Source organism: Harpia harpyja, chromosome 3 (genome assembly GCF_026419915.1).
Source record: "Harpia harpyja isolate bHarHar1 chromosome 3, bHarHar1 primary haplotype, whole genome shotgun sequence".
Taxonomy (NCBI): Eukaryota; Metazoa; Chordata; class Aves; order Accipitriformes; family Accipitridae; genus Harpia; species Harpia harpyja.
In genome coordinates, this window is record NC_068942.1 from 74,876,151 (window position 1) to 74,891,621 (window position 15,471).

The following is a 15,471-nucleotide window of genomic DNA, read 5'->3' on the forward strand; positions in this document are numbered from 1 at the left end:
TATTTTAGGACTTTGGCTTAAGAATCTAATTAGAATAGGATTGCTGCACTAAAAGCAGAAGGAGTATTTTTTGAACATATATTAGGGGTTTAGGTTTTTGGAAAACTGCACAAATGAATATGCTAAGAAAAGGCAAAAGCCACTTCTTAGCATCAGAGTATTTTTTAGGACCAGATCCAAAGCAAATTGGAGTTATTGGAAGTTTCCTCATTGACTTGACTGGACTTTGGATCAGGCTTTTCAAATTCCAGGTCTCATACTGATAAATGAATGTTTCAGGTTTTGTTCTTACAGTTTCTGTGTCTAAGTAGTTTTCCCATATTAAAGTTGGTGATAGAGGTTTACATTCTTTTAATGAGAACTTCAGTTTTGAAAAGGATCTTCCTAATTAGACAAAAAGATACAAGCCTGTTTCTTAAGTTTGCTTTTGGCAATGCTAAAAGGTATATTTAACAATAACTAAGGATTGGACAGCATGTGCGTAAATCTTCATCAAACACATCAGAACCTCTGCCTGAACGCTAGTAAAGACTTTCGGCTAGCAATTACAAGAATGATCTGGTCTTTTTATCTTGGAGGTTTTACAAGTGAAGTTTATTAGAGAAAATAAATTTCAATCTGGAGACAGGATGGAATAAACAGCAAATTATGCAATTCAGACCTTGGAATGGCTGGTCATATGGAGAATGATGCATAATTACCATTTATGTGCAGAGAAAGTTTTGATACGAGTTGCATGAGAAACCGCTTTTGAACATAAAGTCATTTAGCATTTGATTCTGATGTGCTGAGTATTACCAACAATCTGTTTCCTCATCCATATCCTTGAAATTCCTTGCTCATCTGTTGTCCCCACAAGAAGGGGAGAAATCTAAGACCAAAGTAGGGTGCCTTTACTGAAGCAGTAAATACATTTGTATTTCTAATTTTAAGCTTTAGAACTTTTATTTGCTATTTCAGAACTCTATCAAAATTCCTCTTTATGTTTGTGAACAAAGTTTAAACATAGAATCACCCCGCTGTCACTATCATACTTCTTGCTTTCCTTTCCTTTCTTAACTTTCCTGTATCTTTTTAAATAAGATGTAACATTTTGCAGACACAGTGACTGTAACGCAGTGTTAGAGGAAGACAGCTGTAGTGTCTCCATTCTCAGAGTGGTAACTCTGTGTGTGTGTGTGTGAGTGAACAGTTCAGCTTCCTCGGACTTTCAAAGGAGAAATAACAATAAAAATCTTAGACCTGAAAGGTTGGACTAAATCTGAGGTTGCTTTACAGTCAATCATCTCTTAAGTGCTGTAAATTATGAGAATCAGTTAACGGAGCTTCAAGTATTGCTGGAGAAAGTAGAATCACAAAAATTAGTTTATATCCCAGTGAATTTATTTGTTGGTAACCTGATAAACTTAAATTATCACAGGAAGAAAATACTCATAGTTTTGGAGATGATCTTAAAATGTTGCAATTGCAGGATTACCTTTAATAAGTCAGCCACTGTGAGTGTCTATGATGATATTCTGATAAGGAATGGATTCAAATATATTAATTAAAACACTATGAAGCCATCTTAATTTATGATCTCTTTAAATACACTTAGTTTTAGTTCTGGTTCTTGAATATTGACTTAAAGGTGCAAGTAGCAGAGAACTTACAGTGAAAAGGGATGGTGATCCAGGGGGTTGAATAGATTTTTATATCCACTATGTTATTGTGCTCTTCTTCAGTTATCTGCAACATGCTTTTGCTAGCAGCAAGAAATATTCACATAGAAGAATTTGCTGGTCCATTCCTCCAGAGACAGGAAATATGAAGCTTAGAGAACAGAAATCCCAGAATAATTTCTCTGATTTCATTTTAATATTAGGACATTCAAGTTTTTTCTTGATTAATACATTAGACAAATGGTCACCTGTGTGAATTAACAAGAAAATTCTGACTACTCAGTTGAGACAGGATTTTACCTACAGGTTAATGACGAGACAAATCTAGAACAGCTTTTTTTGTTTACGGGACTAAAATGTATACACAAACTTTTGTTACCTGTGGATGATGTTAAACATATCTGATCTGGGATTTCATGTGACATTATAACTGTTTCATAGCTTGAAAGGCAAGAATAAGCAATACCTTGGTTTCTGTGTTATTTCAGTGAATTAGTGATTGTGAGGGAAAAGTTATGGCATAATTATTAATTTATCAGGTAGTTGTAAGTCTTTTAAGTCATCAGAATCAGATATCAAATAACTACATTGCAAAAACTTTTTTTAAAAGAAGTTAGAATAAAATTGCAGGGGCAAAAATATTTAGTCCTGAATTTTCTGTTAATGTGAAGATGCATAGCAAAATGAATACAAGTGAAATAGTATTTTATATAAATTCCAATAAGGAAACAAATTGACTTATAGCTAAAACCACAAAAGCAGCTAAAACTGCACTGCATTTCATTCATATTCATACATAGATTTCACTTCTATCCAATTACAGAAAAGGTTGTTTATTCAAGTTTTATGACTAAAAAGACAAAAGATTGCTTTGTGCAGTAAAATGTAAGGCAACCATGTATTAGGTAAGGCATCCATGTATTTATGAAGTGTGTTGTTTGGATATTGAGTAGAGCAAGATGCAAACTGGATGCTCCTTGCTCACATAGTCACACAAATGAAGTAAATCTCTCAGTGTCTCCCAAAGCACAGTTCAACTCTGCAGCTTTAGTGGCTGCCTGAGTGGCAGTGATGGAAAAGGCATCTTGCATGTGGCATGTTTTTCTTGGACAGACACAATAAGCTGTCTTGAAACCAATGCTGACAAGTGCTCTTGGTTGAAGAGACTTTGGGCTCGTTGCTTAATATAAGACCACTAGTGAAACAGACTCTTGCTACACAAATTAATCCTACAGCATAAATAATTTGCATAGTAAAGAGACTGTCTGGAGAAAACACAGTAAATAAGATTGTTTTATTTGGGGGAGGAGAGAGTGGAATAAGGGATATTGCACATGGGTCTGACAGGAAAAGGTCTCCTGCTTTTTCTCCACTCTTCAGGTCACGTAGATCTGAAAAAATTATTCCCTGACAGCATGTTTGCAAGGAAAGTTTTCTTATGCCAATGACAACTATGGTTATCACCATTGCTTCTCAGCCTCATAAAGCAAGAGGTCAGTTGAGGACCCTGAGGCATGGCATGCTCAAGGGAACAGCCAATGCATCGTGTCTGCTTAGCCAGGAGAAATTAAATTCTGCATTCACTGACATACATGCCAAACAGAAACTCCCACCCTACGTTTTGGAGCTATGGCAGGGCAGATGCTTGGGTGGTATAGCATGTGCTGCAGAAAGAAATTAGTTCATGTCATTTTGGGATATGTCCTGTTTGTCTACCCACCTATCTAATCTTGTTGCCTATAGATTGCCAGAGTGTCTAGGTTTTAGGGGCAGTTCTGACCTTACTCTATTGTCCATTGGCCAAAGGGCTCTTAATCCCGTCACAGGTTTTTATGCCTAGTGATGGACAGCTGCTGCCAGGGAAGATCTTTCACCTTTGCTTTCCTCCGAAAGCAAGACAGACATTCTCTCCCTGAGAGAATAGGAAGTTTCAATTCCTGCTGTATTCCTATTGCCTGATTTACTTGTTTGTCTTCACATATTGACTTCCCCCCCCCCCCCCCCCTTTTCTCTCTCAAATTTCTGTCTGGCATGAGTGCATTGCTGCTGGCACTGCTCTGTGTGCCTGCTGTATATCCTCACAGACTTGCGTGGGGGAAGTGCTGTGGGAACAGGCAATAAATGCAGTGGTGTTTTCAGTCCCCAATTTATTTATTTCTAATACAGGAGACTCTGAATTGTTATAAGAGTAAACAGAAAGAACTTGACTTGGGTCAGAGAATCTCAGCCCCTGTGCCAGCTCATGTCTACACCATGCCAGTAACTAAGAGACAGTTATTCAGTAACCTTCCAAGCTGTGTAAAAGTCCTACTGGGCAAAATGAGGCTATTTATCCATATATATTTGCCCTTTTTGATGCCAGATGATTGAGCATGGCACTCTGTTTCTCAGCAGAGTCATACAAATTAAAGATGTCCCTCAGTACAGGCTTTTCTAATGACTAGAAAGTAATGAGGTGGAGGAAGGCTCCTATACGCTCGTTCTAGGGCACTGTCATTAAGGGAGAAATGGTGATTGAAGGAATTAATTCCTCCTGGATCCAAGGAACTGGTGTATTCCCTGCTGTTGGCAAAGATGTTCTGATCATCAAACCAAGAATTAGCTTCTCAAAATTAAATTCCTAAGAATTAGCTTAATTAATTAGCGTGTGCTGAGAGACCCAAGTGTGTTTCAGAGATGCTGGATACATATGCACATCCCAGCTCCACGAAAATCTGAGTCCCAGGTGTAGGCCAGCCTGTACCACTCTTCCCTGCCCTTCCTTGCGTCACAGAGAGATGCTCTCTTTTAATAATAAAGTTCTTATTGGACAAGGGTGATATTCTGTGCACTGACTTCTGCCATGATACTGCTGTGGATTGAAGTGTGATTAAAAAGTCTTCTGATATATCCTTGTAATTGCTACTTGTGTAATAGTTTTAATAGATGTTTCTTTTCTAATGGAACATGCTAAAATTTTCACACTGAAATTCAAATTTTTTTTGATGGAATATGTACTGAGTGTCCACATTGAATCTGAAGTAATGACATGTAGAGTAAAGGAGCTGAAGTGTCTCAGTTTGCATTTGTATTCTTGAGCAGGACTGTGGCTTTCCATTTCTGGTCTCTGGATCCTTAAGTCTATGAAATGTATGTAAGAAATACAAATCATAGAAAGCTTAAATCCATTCTGAGGTCTGATAACATTTGAAGGATCTACAAATTGACAGGCTAAAAACTGCTGTAGTCAATCTTAACTCTAGTTTGAATTAAGATCTGAAAATCTTTTCCAATTGTCTGCATACAGTATATGCAAGACAGCTGTTTTCAGGTACTATGAAGCGTTAAATGCTGGTTGTCTTTGAACAAGACCCACAGCTCTTACCTTCTTGAACAAAGTTGACAAGGTGGCCAGTGTATTTAATGATCTTTTGATATGCTTCACTCTTTCCAGCACAGGTAAAATGGAATTTCCTCTGCTATGAATGCCTCCAGTGGTGGATGAACATAGTCATAAAAAAATTCTCCTGGGAAGGGACATCTGGAAAGCAACTAACCCAGCATCCTGCTCAAAGTGAGGTCAGGTTGCTCAGAGCCTTTTTCAGTCAAGTTTTTTTTATATCTCCAAAGACAGAGATTTCACAGCCTTTCTGGATATCCTGTTCCTGTACTTAATTCTCACTGTGGAGAATTTTTTCATATGTCCAACTGGAATTTCCCCTTGCACTGACTTATGACTGTAATCTCTTGTCCTGGCTTGTGCACTTTTTCTCAGAAGTCTGGCTTTGTTGTCTTTGCGACTTCACTTCAGAAAGTAGAAGACTGCAGTTAGACCATCCTGCAGTCTTGTGTTCCTCTGGTGGAACAAACCCAGTTCCCTTGGTGCCACCATGTATGTCATATGCATCGAGCCCAGAAATATATTTATGAAATGTTTAGAATAACCTAGAAGTTCTTAGTGTCCTCAATAACACAAAGGCTAAGATAGGCCAAAGAGAGTGCTCGTTTTGCTTATGCATTTTGAAGTATTCTTGCCCATGTGCTTTTAATCTGCAATATTTTCTTCAGAGGAGGTCCTGATTTCATTGAGAACAGGCCATTAATTTTGCAGGAATGAGTACAACATCTGAGGTCTGGACAGATAGCTTCATTTTCATTTTGCTTCCCCATCTGTCCCCTACTTGTTGCATCTAGTCCTTCTCAGGTAATAATAAACTTGTTTACTTATATGCCTTCTGTTGGCAGTATCTGGCACTGCTGTGTTTAATGAGTAATAAGTTTTTCACAAAACTTGAAGCACAAGTGCCATTTTATGCATCAAGAATGATTTTCCTTTAATGATTCGTTTTTGAGAAAATGATTCAGTTCATTGTTGTGGTGAGTTGTGTAAAGTTTAACTTAGCAGAATATTAATAGAATGCTTTGCAAGATGACTGAGGGCTTTAGGCTGTGGGGTAGTGGAATGCATGCTTGCTGAATCACCTCTATTAAAATGAGAGGAAGAATGATTGCACTTTAGTTTAAGCCTAGCGGAGAAAAAGGTCATCTTAATTCTCTATTCCAAAAAAGTCTTTGCTCAAAATATATGCCTTGCCTATAAAATTCTATGTATGTTGTAGTGTTATGTTGATGGAATGGTGCCTGAGAACATCCATCACTATTGCTTTTTGCAGACTGTTGCGTTTTTCTAGGAAAAGCTATTGTATTATGTTTCCAAGCAGGCTCTAAAACATGGCAGGCTGCCCTCTCTACATATTTTTTCCCCTTTCCAAAACTAAAAATAAAAATTAAAAAAAAAAATTATTTATTTCATACAAGGCTTTTAAAAAGATATTTGGTATAGATAATGTGCAATAACTGGCTTTTGAGTTTGTTCAAATAGATCAGATGGCTTAATTATTTACCCATGTGTCTGTTTGACTATGACATCTAAACCAGTTGTTGTGCCTGATCTGGTGTGTCTTGCATGGTGACTCTCAAGATACATTGAGTTCAATATGTAGAGCTGTTTAAGGGCCAGAAACCTAATATTTTTTTGTGGAGAACATTGATAACATCACATTTTTGTTCCTACATCCTCATGGACAGTGGTGTCATCCTCTGTGTACTGGAGCCAATGGAACATTTTCTCTTATGCCAGATGTGAACCCTGCCCTTAGTGACTTAGATTTGTGAATGGTAAGTGTTACTCAAGGAATTGGACAAAATGGCTATTTACTTAATAATGGCATTTCGGTTGTTGAGTATCTTGCTAAGCTACATTGACCTCAGTGGACTGAAACATTTGTGGTCTCTCAGAAGACTGTAGTATAAAAATAACAGATACCTGTTTTGTTTCTGTGTCTGGTACAGATCTAGTGCAGTGCTGATAGATTAGATCTAAATAATGTACTTTAAAATTGAATCTTGCTTTAAAATCTTTCTTCAGAGAAGGAGGAGATGTTGGAATGGGAGTTCACTTTATGTAGGAGTTTGTTTCTGTTTAAGGAATGGTGCTTAAGATATGAGGATGTTATACCAGGATGGAACAAATTTATTAGCCTGTTGCACTACTTATTGTAATCCTTGGCTTAAATGTGGTCGTGCTTCCTTCTGAGGTATTGGTGTTACTGGAGTTTGTTTTCTCTAGCCTTAAATCCTAAGATCCGGTTCCCTGAATCTGCAGTCCTTCTTTAACTTCACAGTCCAGCAGTCAGTTTTTTGGATCTTCTGAGCAATACTGGATAATTTCAGCAGCTTCACTTTATTTGTGAGGCTCTGAGCTTCCCATTCTAAATTCTCTAGGTATAAGGAAATGTGAACAACGTGATCTCATGTAGATCCATAGTCTACTGTGGTTAAACTATTTCTGTGACCCAAGTTAATTATCTTAAGCCAATGCTGTTATTTTTTCACTATATTGCAGTCTGCTGAAGACCATGAGTACAGTTTTCTTTAGTGTCCTGGAACCCAGAGTCCCTTCTCTTGTAAATAAGTCATGAGCAGTCTGTTTTTCAGGAAGGCTGTACTGACTTTACATGCTTGCGTGGCTCCTCCCTCTAAAACAAACTTCACTCTTTCTTCTCATAACTTCTGTGTATGTTTCTAAATACCGTGTGTTGCCCTTTGGAGAGAATACATCCTTCTGCTAAATAGGCAGTTTTCCTGCATACTACTCTACTGGATTACCTGTCCAGAAAAACATGACTTAAAACTCAGCTGATTTCAGTTCATGAAACGGTGTAGTACCAGCTCTGTGTTGTCTCTGCTTCTACAGTGTACATGCATCTATTTTTCTAATGTCTGAGGGAGACTACACAACCAGTTGCCTGCTGTAAACACTATCAAAGTATTATACCAGAATGTCTCTAGCTGACTAGAACAGAGGTGGTGGTGTAATGCCCTTCAGGCCCTTCTCTCAGAAGGGTTTGGGGTTACCCTGCGCTGTGTGCCCTTTGCAGGGAAGCAGAAGGATGCAGTTAGGGCAGTCAGCTCTTGCTGGACATTCCAGATGCTCCTGCAGAGTGTCCACGCACACCTTGAATATGTGCAGCCTCTAAGATTGCAAATAGTATACAGCTTTACCCATGCAGAAGCTTTAAATGCATTTTGAATTCAGTGTGCTCACAGGGCCCATTCGTAGTAACCACTGAAAATAGTCTTAAGATAACGTCTTAGTTCCATCATTTGCTGCTTAAAAATTATTTGGGATACTTGGTCCATAATCTGGGAGTGAAAGTGCCTTTGTGATTTTCAGTGCTTTTTGCAGTGAAAATTGAATGATGCTTGGCTTCTCTTAGAGCAGATCATGAAGCATCTGGCTGGGGCAAATGAAGCGTGTAGATTGTGTGAGGAGTGAGTCAGATTCTCTTGCTTTGGCTGGATCGGAGTGCCAGTGCAACAACTGCTGGACATAAACAGCTGCTGAGATATCTCATTTTCCTGTTTCCCACAAAGGAAAAAACAGCAGCTGGGACAGAAGCGCCTGAGACGATTTAAGTGAGTTCCTGGTTATTTCTACAGATATCTTCAGTTTCATCAACAGAGTGCAAAGTGAGAAGGATAGACCCTAAACTATCCATTTTATTAAAAAATACTATTTCTTACATTTTTTGTTAATGCTTCTACCCTCAGTCCTGGCCCTAGAGGAGAAAAATGTGTCAATGCCCCAAGATGGCATACTAGAAATGCTATCTGGCTGAGAATTTTGGGGGCAGGGAGGTTGCTGGTACTTCAGGAAACCTGTGTTTGAATCTTCCTCATCTTGCTTTATGGTCACGTGAGGTCAAAAAAGGTAAGAATATTTAGCATCAATACTTTGGCCACTTCTTGAGTAGCAAAGCTTTGGTTGACTTTTTATCCCATGATTTTTCATGTTAAGATCTTATTACCATCCATAAAAGTACACTACAATATCAGTTCTGGGGGCTGGAACTTGCTATTTTGGAAACAAAATTGTTTTGGATTGCAAGCTATAAGAGGGCTGCGTGTCTGTCTTCAAAGCTGGAATGAATTGCAGATGAAACCCTCAGTGGAGAATAAAAAAGAAGTATTTTTAAATGCTACTGTAAAAGTAATGCTTCCAGGACAGGGGTTTTGTCTTAGAAGGATGGGTTTGGTGGGCTTTTTTCTTTCCAAAATTTTTTCCCCCTTAAATAATGTGGTTATACCTAAATCTGGCAAAGAGTATTTACTATGGGCAAATTCAGGTCTCTGTTTTGATAGTTGATTCAGATGGGATGAAGGATGGAGAGTAGTTGGGATGGATGGGGATGGAGAGTGGCAGGAAATTATAAAACTTCTAGACCTTATGAAATCGCTCGAGTTCTGTGTTGTCAGCTTTAGAAATACCTGCATTTTGTGACTTCTACTTTTATAAAGGCTCTGTTCAGAGGTGCCGTATCCAGGGACCTCTCAGTGATGAAGTTGCTTTGCTTACTGACATCCATTATATGTCTTCCTCCTCTGTGGAGAGGGATGTGCAGTGGAGTTCTGGTTTTGGAAGGTAAAGGAGACGTATGTGTGTGTGTTTGTGTGCTTTCAAAATACCTGCTGTTACATGTTTGTGTTGATAAAGGAAAGGCTGAAGTAGTACACTTTTAGCAGGAACAGGAGGTGGTGAGTTTTTATGAAGAGAATTGATTTCTCAGGGCACTCACTCCATAGTTCTGGGCCATAGGGTAATTTTGCCTCTGACATAAAGCAGTTTTACCCTGGTTGTAATGAGTTACTTTTGTTAAGATCCAAGTTGTCACCTGCATCTTTTTTTCAGACTTCAAGTGATTTATTTGGTTTTTTTCGTTATTTTTTAAGGGAGTCTGAACTCAACAAGTGTCTTAGCCTTTATTTTTAAGGAAGTTCGAGAATGCTTTCTTTTCCTTAAAGGTAGTAAATTTGTACATTGACTGTTTAAGTGCGTTTGGTATGAAATCTGTTTTAACAGGATATTTTTATATTTTCTGTCTTACTGATTCCTTTTTTCTTTTATAGAAAAGACTTAATACAGAACTTTCTTACTTTTTAATTCACCTTTTTTTATACCTTACCATCTTAGGATGAATATTTAAACAACAGTCTTCAGTCTTGCTTCAAAATGTCCCTGTGTGCATCTTCTCACAAGGACTTTTCTCAGTTGCTGCCACTTCAGGATATTGGATGCAATAAAACAGAAGTTAAAAACTCACCCGCTGGTATCATCTCTCCAGTTCCCTACAGCTGTAATCAGTCCACATTGACAGCAGAACACAGTCCAGTCTATGTTCCCTCATCTTACATGGAAAACAGACATGAATATTCTGCAATGGCATTCTGCAGTCCTGCAATGATGAGTTACAACATTACCAGCAGTTTTGGTGATTCAGAGAGTGCATCTGTGAAGCAAGCATCAAGCCCCAATGTATTATGGTCTGCTCCTGGCCATCTCTCCCCCCTGACATTGCATTGTCAGTCATCACTTCTGTATGCAGAGCAGCCAAAGAGTCCATGGTACGAAGCAAGACCGATGGAGCCAGTGCTACCTCTGACCAGGTCAGTACTACTCATTTCTTTAAAACTTTGCTGAAAATTATTTACTGTTTCTTTAGTTCTTTTAAGTCTTTTCTTTTTACATTTGACTTCTCTGTGTCAGCGTCTCTGAAAAACAAAGCAAAACCAAAAATCCTTCACCAAACACCAAAGCAGTCCTGGGTTTTGTGTTTTTTTTAGTGGAAGTTCTGAAATAGGATTTCTTTTTCAATAGCTCATTAGAGAGCTATACGCTGACACAAAGCACTACAAATGCCTTCAATGTGGGAACTGTTTACTGTATAAACAAAAGTTCAAGACTGCTAGGTACTACTTTGTGTAATAGAAATGAATTTTGCTCTGGTAAATCTAAGTCCTTTAAGTGAAAGAAGTAAAGGTTCATTCTTTTTTCTTTTTCATACAATATTGTTTGAATTCCATTTTATCTGGCTTTTTTTTTTTTTTTCCTGCATCTAATAGCTGTGAAGGCTTTTCATGAACTTAGAATTCAAGGGAAATGTTATCTTTGTTTTTTGGTTTTAGTATTAACAGTCATACAGCAGCATGCATCATGTTCAAAAGGGTGCTGCTACTGAAAAAGTCTGACGTTTCTGTTGCTGTTCTCAACTGACTTTATGAAGGCGCTGTGAACAGCAGATTCACAGGCTAAATTTTCAGCTGTAAAGAAACTGTATTTGCAAAAACATGTTCCCATTCTGCACATTTACTCATATTACAAACCATAAGCAGTGTGTAGATCATCACTTGATGAAATTACTCCATTCATGGGCACAACAGCTGTTGGATGGATAAAAGCTCAGGGTGTTGCAGGTGCTGTTCCCATTTTAGCAGCTGTATGTTTATTTATAGGGCTCCTTATCTAACTTCAGCAGTCATTGTCAGTATGAAAAGTAGTGTGTCCTGGCAACAGTTATAGTTCAATTGTTAATAAAGGATTTGTGCTGTTTTTGAGACTACCCACATTCCTTCTGCAATGGGTGGGCCTTATGTTGACTGCACAGGGCTAAGGCATGAGATCTATGTCTACTTCAGACTTGTAGGCTGCACAGATCTTCAGCCTGGCCACCTGATTAGTCTCTATTTGGAGTCAGCAGAGAGTAGCAGGCAGTTCTGGAGTGCAAATCTATGTTAAGTGTAGGTGTGTCGGTTGGGTTGGGAGAGGCAGTTTGGGTAGCACTTTTGTAGAGAAGAATTCCCCAAGGAGGTCTAATGCGGATAGGGTTAACATCCACACTCTTCCTGCTTTGGTTAATGTCTCAAAACTTTGACAGCCCTGGGAATGCTGCCGTAGGTTAGTGTTTGAAGCTGTCCAGATGATGGGACAGCAGCTGGAATAAGCCAAAAGCAAGAGCACCCCATCTGATGCCCTGCAGTGTGCTCTCTACAGAGACTGAAGGGAAGCCAGACCTGCTACACCGAAGTTTAAGTAAATAAGTCTTCTGCCATTTGTATAGATTCCTATGCACTATTGCTCTTGTAGCTGATGATGACCTAACTTAAAGAGGAGAAATCAATGAAATCTGGAGTCTAAATTTATGGATAACCTTTATTGTTCAGCAGCAAGTAACTGTTGTGTTGCTTGGTAGCTGGACCTTCTCAGTGGTTCATTTGGCTCAGTATGACGCATTGTAACCCCCATTTGTGTACAGAAGTTGTAAAAAAGGAAAAAATTAATTTGATATGGAAACACAAAAAGCAAGAGCTGTAATTCCCTTATTGTGGATATCTGTCCTGAAATAAAGCTGTGAAGTAAAAAAAGCCCTGTGTTTCCTTTTGCTTTATCCTTTGGTGAGGTCTTAAATTAATGTCATGAACATTATATTTATTGCCATGGGAACAATGACTGTGACACTACAGATTCATAGATTATACCTTGAAGGAAGAGTTCTTGGGACTGAAACTTAAAGGAATAGCTCTGGGGGAAGGGAGAGACTAATGCTGTAAAGTGTAAGTAATTTTAAACAGCGTTGTAGTTTGAGAAAAGGGATTTTGATTGAAAGATGATTAAGAAAGCATTTCTACATATTTAGGCCTGTTACATAGTTTATCTTACCTTTCAAAAGGAAGCAAGAGTCTCACCATGAGAGGACTCTATCTTCCCTGGGTGTAAATTTCTATTAACATTAGCTAAACTAATGTGGTCCACATTAGTTGAGAGCTAAAGCTGATCACTGTGTAATTTGGATCTCCTTGTAGATCAGCTTAAAATAAGGAACCTGAATTCTGGGCATTCCATTTCCTTACAAATAGGTTCATTATATGAATACAGAAGGAATTTATTTAACTTTGCTAAATGCAAATGTTATGCAGTGTAGTGTTACTTTGCACCAATAGTACAACAAAAATGAATTTTATTCCATGTAAAAATAGATGTGAATTTTTAGAGTTCCATTTTTTTTGTACAAAATGGCAATAATTTGGTGATAAAGACTGCTATATTTATTTGCATTATAGGTCCTGTACCTAGTGAAGACAATAGAAATAGTCTCATAAATTTCGTTGGTGCAGGATCACTCAATTTATATTACAATGACATGAAGAGAAAAGGAATGTGGCAGTGTAATTATATTATATTTAAAAGTAGCCTGAAATTTATTTCTGTCTCCATCCTCTAAATAAAAGGATTTTAATTAAAGAAACAAAAGGTTTATTTTCAAAATGATCAGATACATTACTTTCTAAAAAGTATTAGGAAACTTTAATGAAGATGCCAGAGTGATGTTTCTGGAACTTAATTTGTTCTTCCTAGTATTTTCCTTGTGCTTCTGACTAATTGCAGGTAGAGCATGTAAGTAAAGGTTTTTGGGTACACAGGCTAGCAATGCTTGCTTAATTAGAAATTATTTAGTAACTTTGTCATGTTCACTGAGTGCTAATATCATATTTATACATTGCTTAAACTCTGTTCTGAAGCCATAATTATTTGCGCTATTCTCCTACGCTTTTTTTATTATGCTCATTCGTAGAGCACTTAAACATATCTTGAAGCCTCTTTGAGGTGATGGGTTGGCATCTCCATTTTATGATGGAATAGTTATAGAGATTAAGCAAAAATATCTCTCAATTTTAAGATACCTATGACATGGTTTTCAGCACATTAATCAATGTTTGGAGCATACTAAAACATATGCTTTGGAGATATAAATATTGACAGTTTTGTGGCATTAACAATTCCAGAAGTTATAGCAGAGGGAGTCTCTAAAAAATGAGGAAGATAAAGATTGAAAAGTATTCTTCAGCTGATTTTTGCCCATCATCTTGCACACATTCTGGGACAGAAAGGAAGAGCCTTCTTCATCCTACAGCTTAGGGTTGTATGAGATTGAATTATCTCCAGGCACTGAAAGAGTCAGTGGCCTATGGGAGGGAAGCATTATAAGAAATTATAAAATCTAGACTATTAATTTTTTACTTAATGGATTTTTCTTGTTTTCTCAGTGTTTTTTTTCCTCTCTTTCTTTTTATAATGTACAATAGTGTCCTGGTTTCAGCTGGGATAGAGTTAACTGTCTTCCTAGTAGCTGGTACAGTGCTATGTTTTGAGTTCAGTATGCAAAGAATGTTGATAACACTGATGTTTTCAGTTGTTGCTCAGTAGTGTTTAGACTAATGTCAAGGATTTTTCAGCTTCTCATGCCCAGCTAGTGAGAAAGCTGGAGGGGCACAAGAAGTTGGCACAGGACACAGCCAGGGCACCTGACCCAAACTGGCCAACGGTGTATTCCATACCATGTGACATCCCATCCAGTATAGGAACGGGGAGGTGGGGGGCAGGGTTTTGCCGCTCGGGGACTGGCTGGGTGTCGGTCGGTGGGTGGTGAGCAATTGCACTGCGCATCATTTGTACATTCCAATCCTTTCATTATTGCTGTTGTCATTTTATTGGTGTTATCATTATCATTATTAGTTTTTCTTCTTTTCTGTTCTATTAAACCGTTCTTATCTCAACCCACGGGTTTTGCTTCTTTTCCCGATTTTCTCCCCCATCCCACTGGGTGAGGGGGAGTGAGTGAGCGGCTGCGTGGTGTTTAGTTGCTGGCTGGGGTTAAACCACGACAAATAGTTTAGATTTTAAAAAAACCTGACAGACAACAAATGCAATGAGCAAATCTTGCTACTTTCTAGGTCAAATCCTTGACACACTTTTTCATTTTTAATAAAAAGTTGAATTTAGGTTCAAGTTTTCCAGGTGTGGCATATGCATCAAACACTTGCTGTGGCAAAGCTAGAGGTAATTAGGAGACACGATAGATACTGAATAACCTGAATAGTCTTGCTAATTCCTTCTCCTTTAGGGTAATCATCTTGTCACTGTTGGCGACTAGTAGGAAACCACCGACTTGTTACCTTCAAAAAAATCTTAATTCTTTTTGTTGAAACATAATATCTCTATATAGCAACCATGACCATAAAATAGAGAGGAGTATTAAGAGTTGTAAAGCCATAAATCTTGTCCATGTGGTTCCTTGGTAGCAGGCAGGGTACATGCCCCATTTTCCTGCATCCTTTGGTGCAGGAGCTTTGTGGGCATCTAGCCAGCTACCACCAGTTCTTCTGGAGGACCTGGCAGCTCATTCATCTGCTGACCATGCTGGAGTGCACCAGTCCCAAGAGCGCTGGGAGGTGGTCTCTAACCATGTGTGGGGCTACCCGCTCTGGTTTGCTGTTTGTGTGGATACACTGTCTGATCACGAGGTTCTCAGGGTAAGGAACGTGTACCTCAAAGCTCTCGACGATTTCCTAGTTCTGTTGTCCTTACAGACAACAGTAACAAAATGATTGGGCTTGAACCTCCTGCTGCACTGCTGCAGCTATCATAGACGAGCAG

At 38.4% G+C, this 15,471-nt stretch overlaps 1 protein-coding gene across 6 annotated transcripts in view; it reads left to right on the forward strand.

Annotated features, from left to right (window-relative positions):
* Nucleotides 1–6,593: 6,593 nt before the first annotated feature.
* Nucleotides 6,594–15,471, forward strand: part of ESR2 (estrogen receptor 2) — a 38,283-nt gene continuing 29,405 nt past the window's right edge. For 2 of the 6 annotated variants that reach the window (XM_052783418.1, XM_052783422.1), the window contains exons 1-2: nt 6,594–6,818; nt 10,174–10,646. In XM_052783418.1, coding sequence (XP_052639378.1) covers nt 6,816–6,818; nt 10,174–10,646 — 476 coding nt within the window. In that variant the 5' untranslated portion in view covers nt 6,594–6,815. Of the gene's footprint in view, nt 6,819–8,054; nt 8,914–10,173; nt 10,647–15,471 lie in introns of those variants that run through there. The other 4 variants (XM_052783420.1, XM_052783421.1, XM_052783423.1 and 1 more) reach the window with 4 other exon arrangements.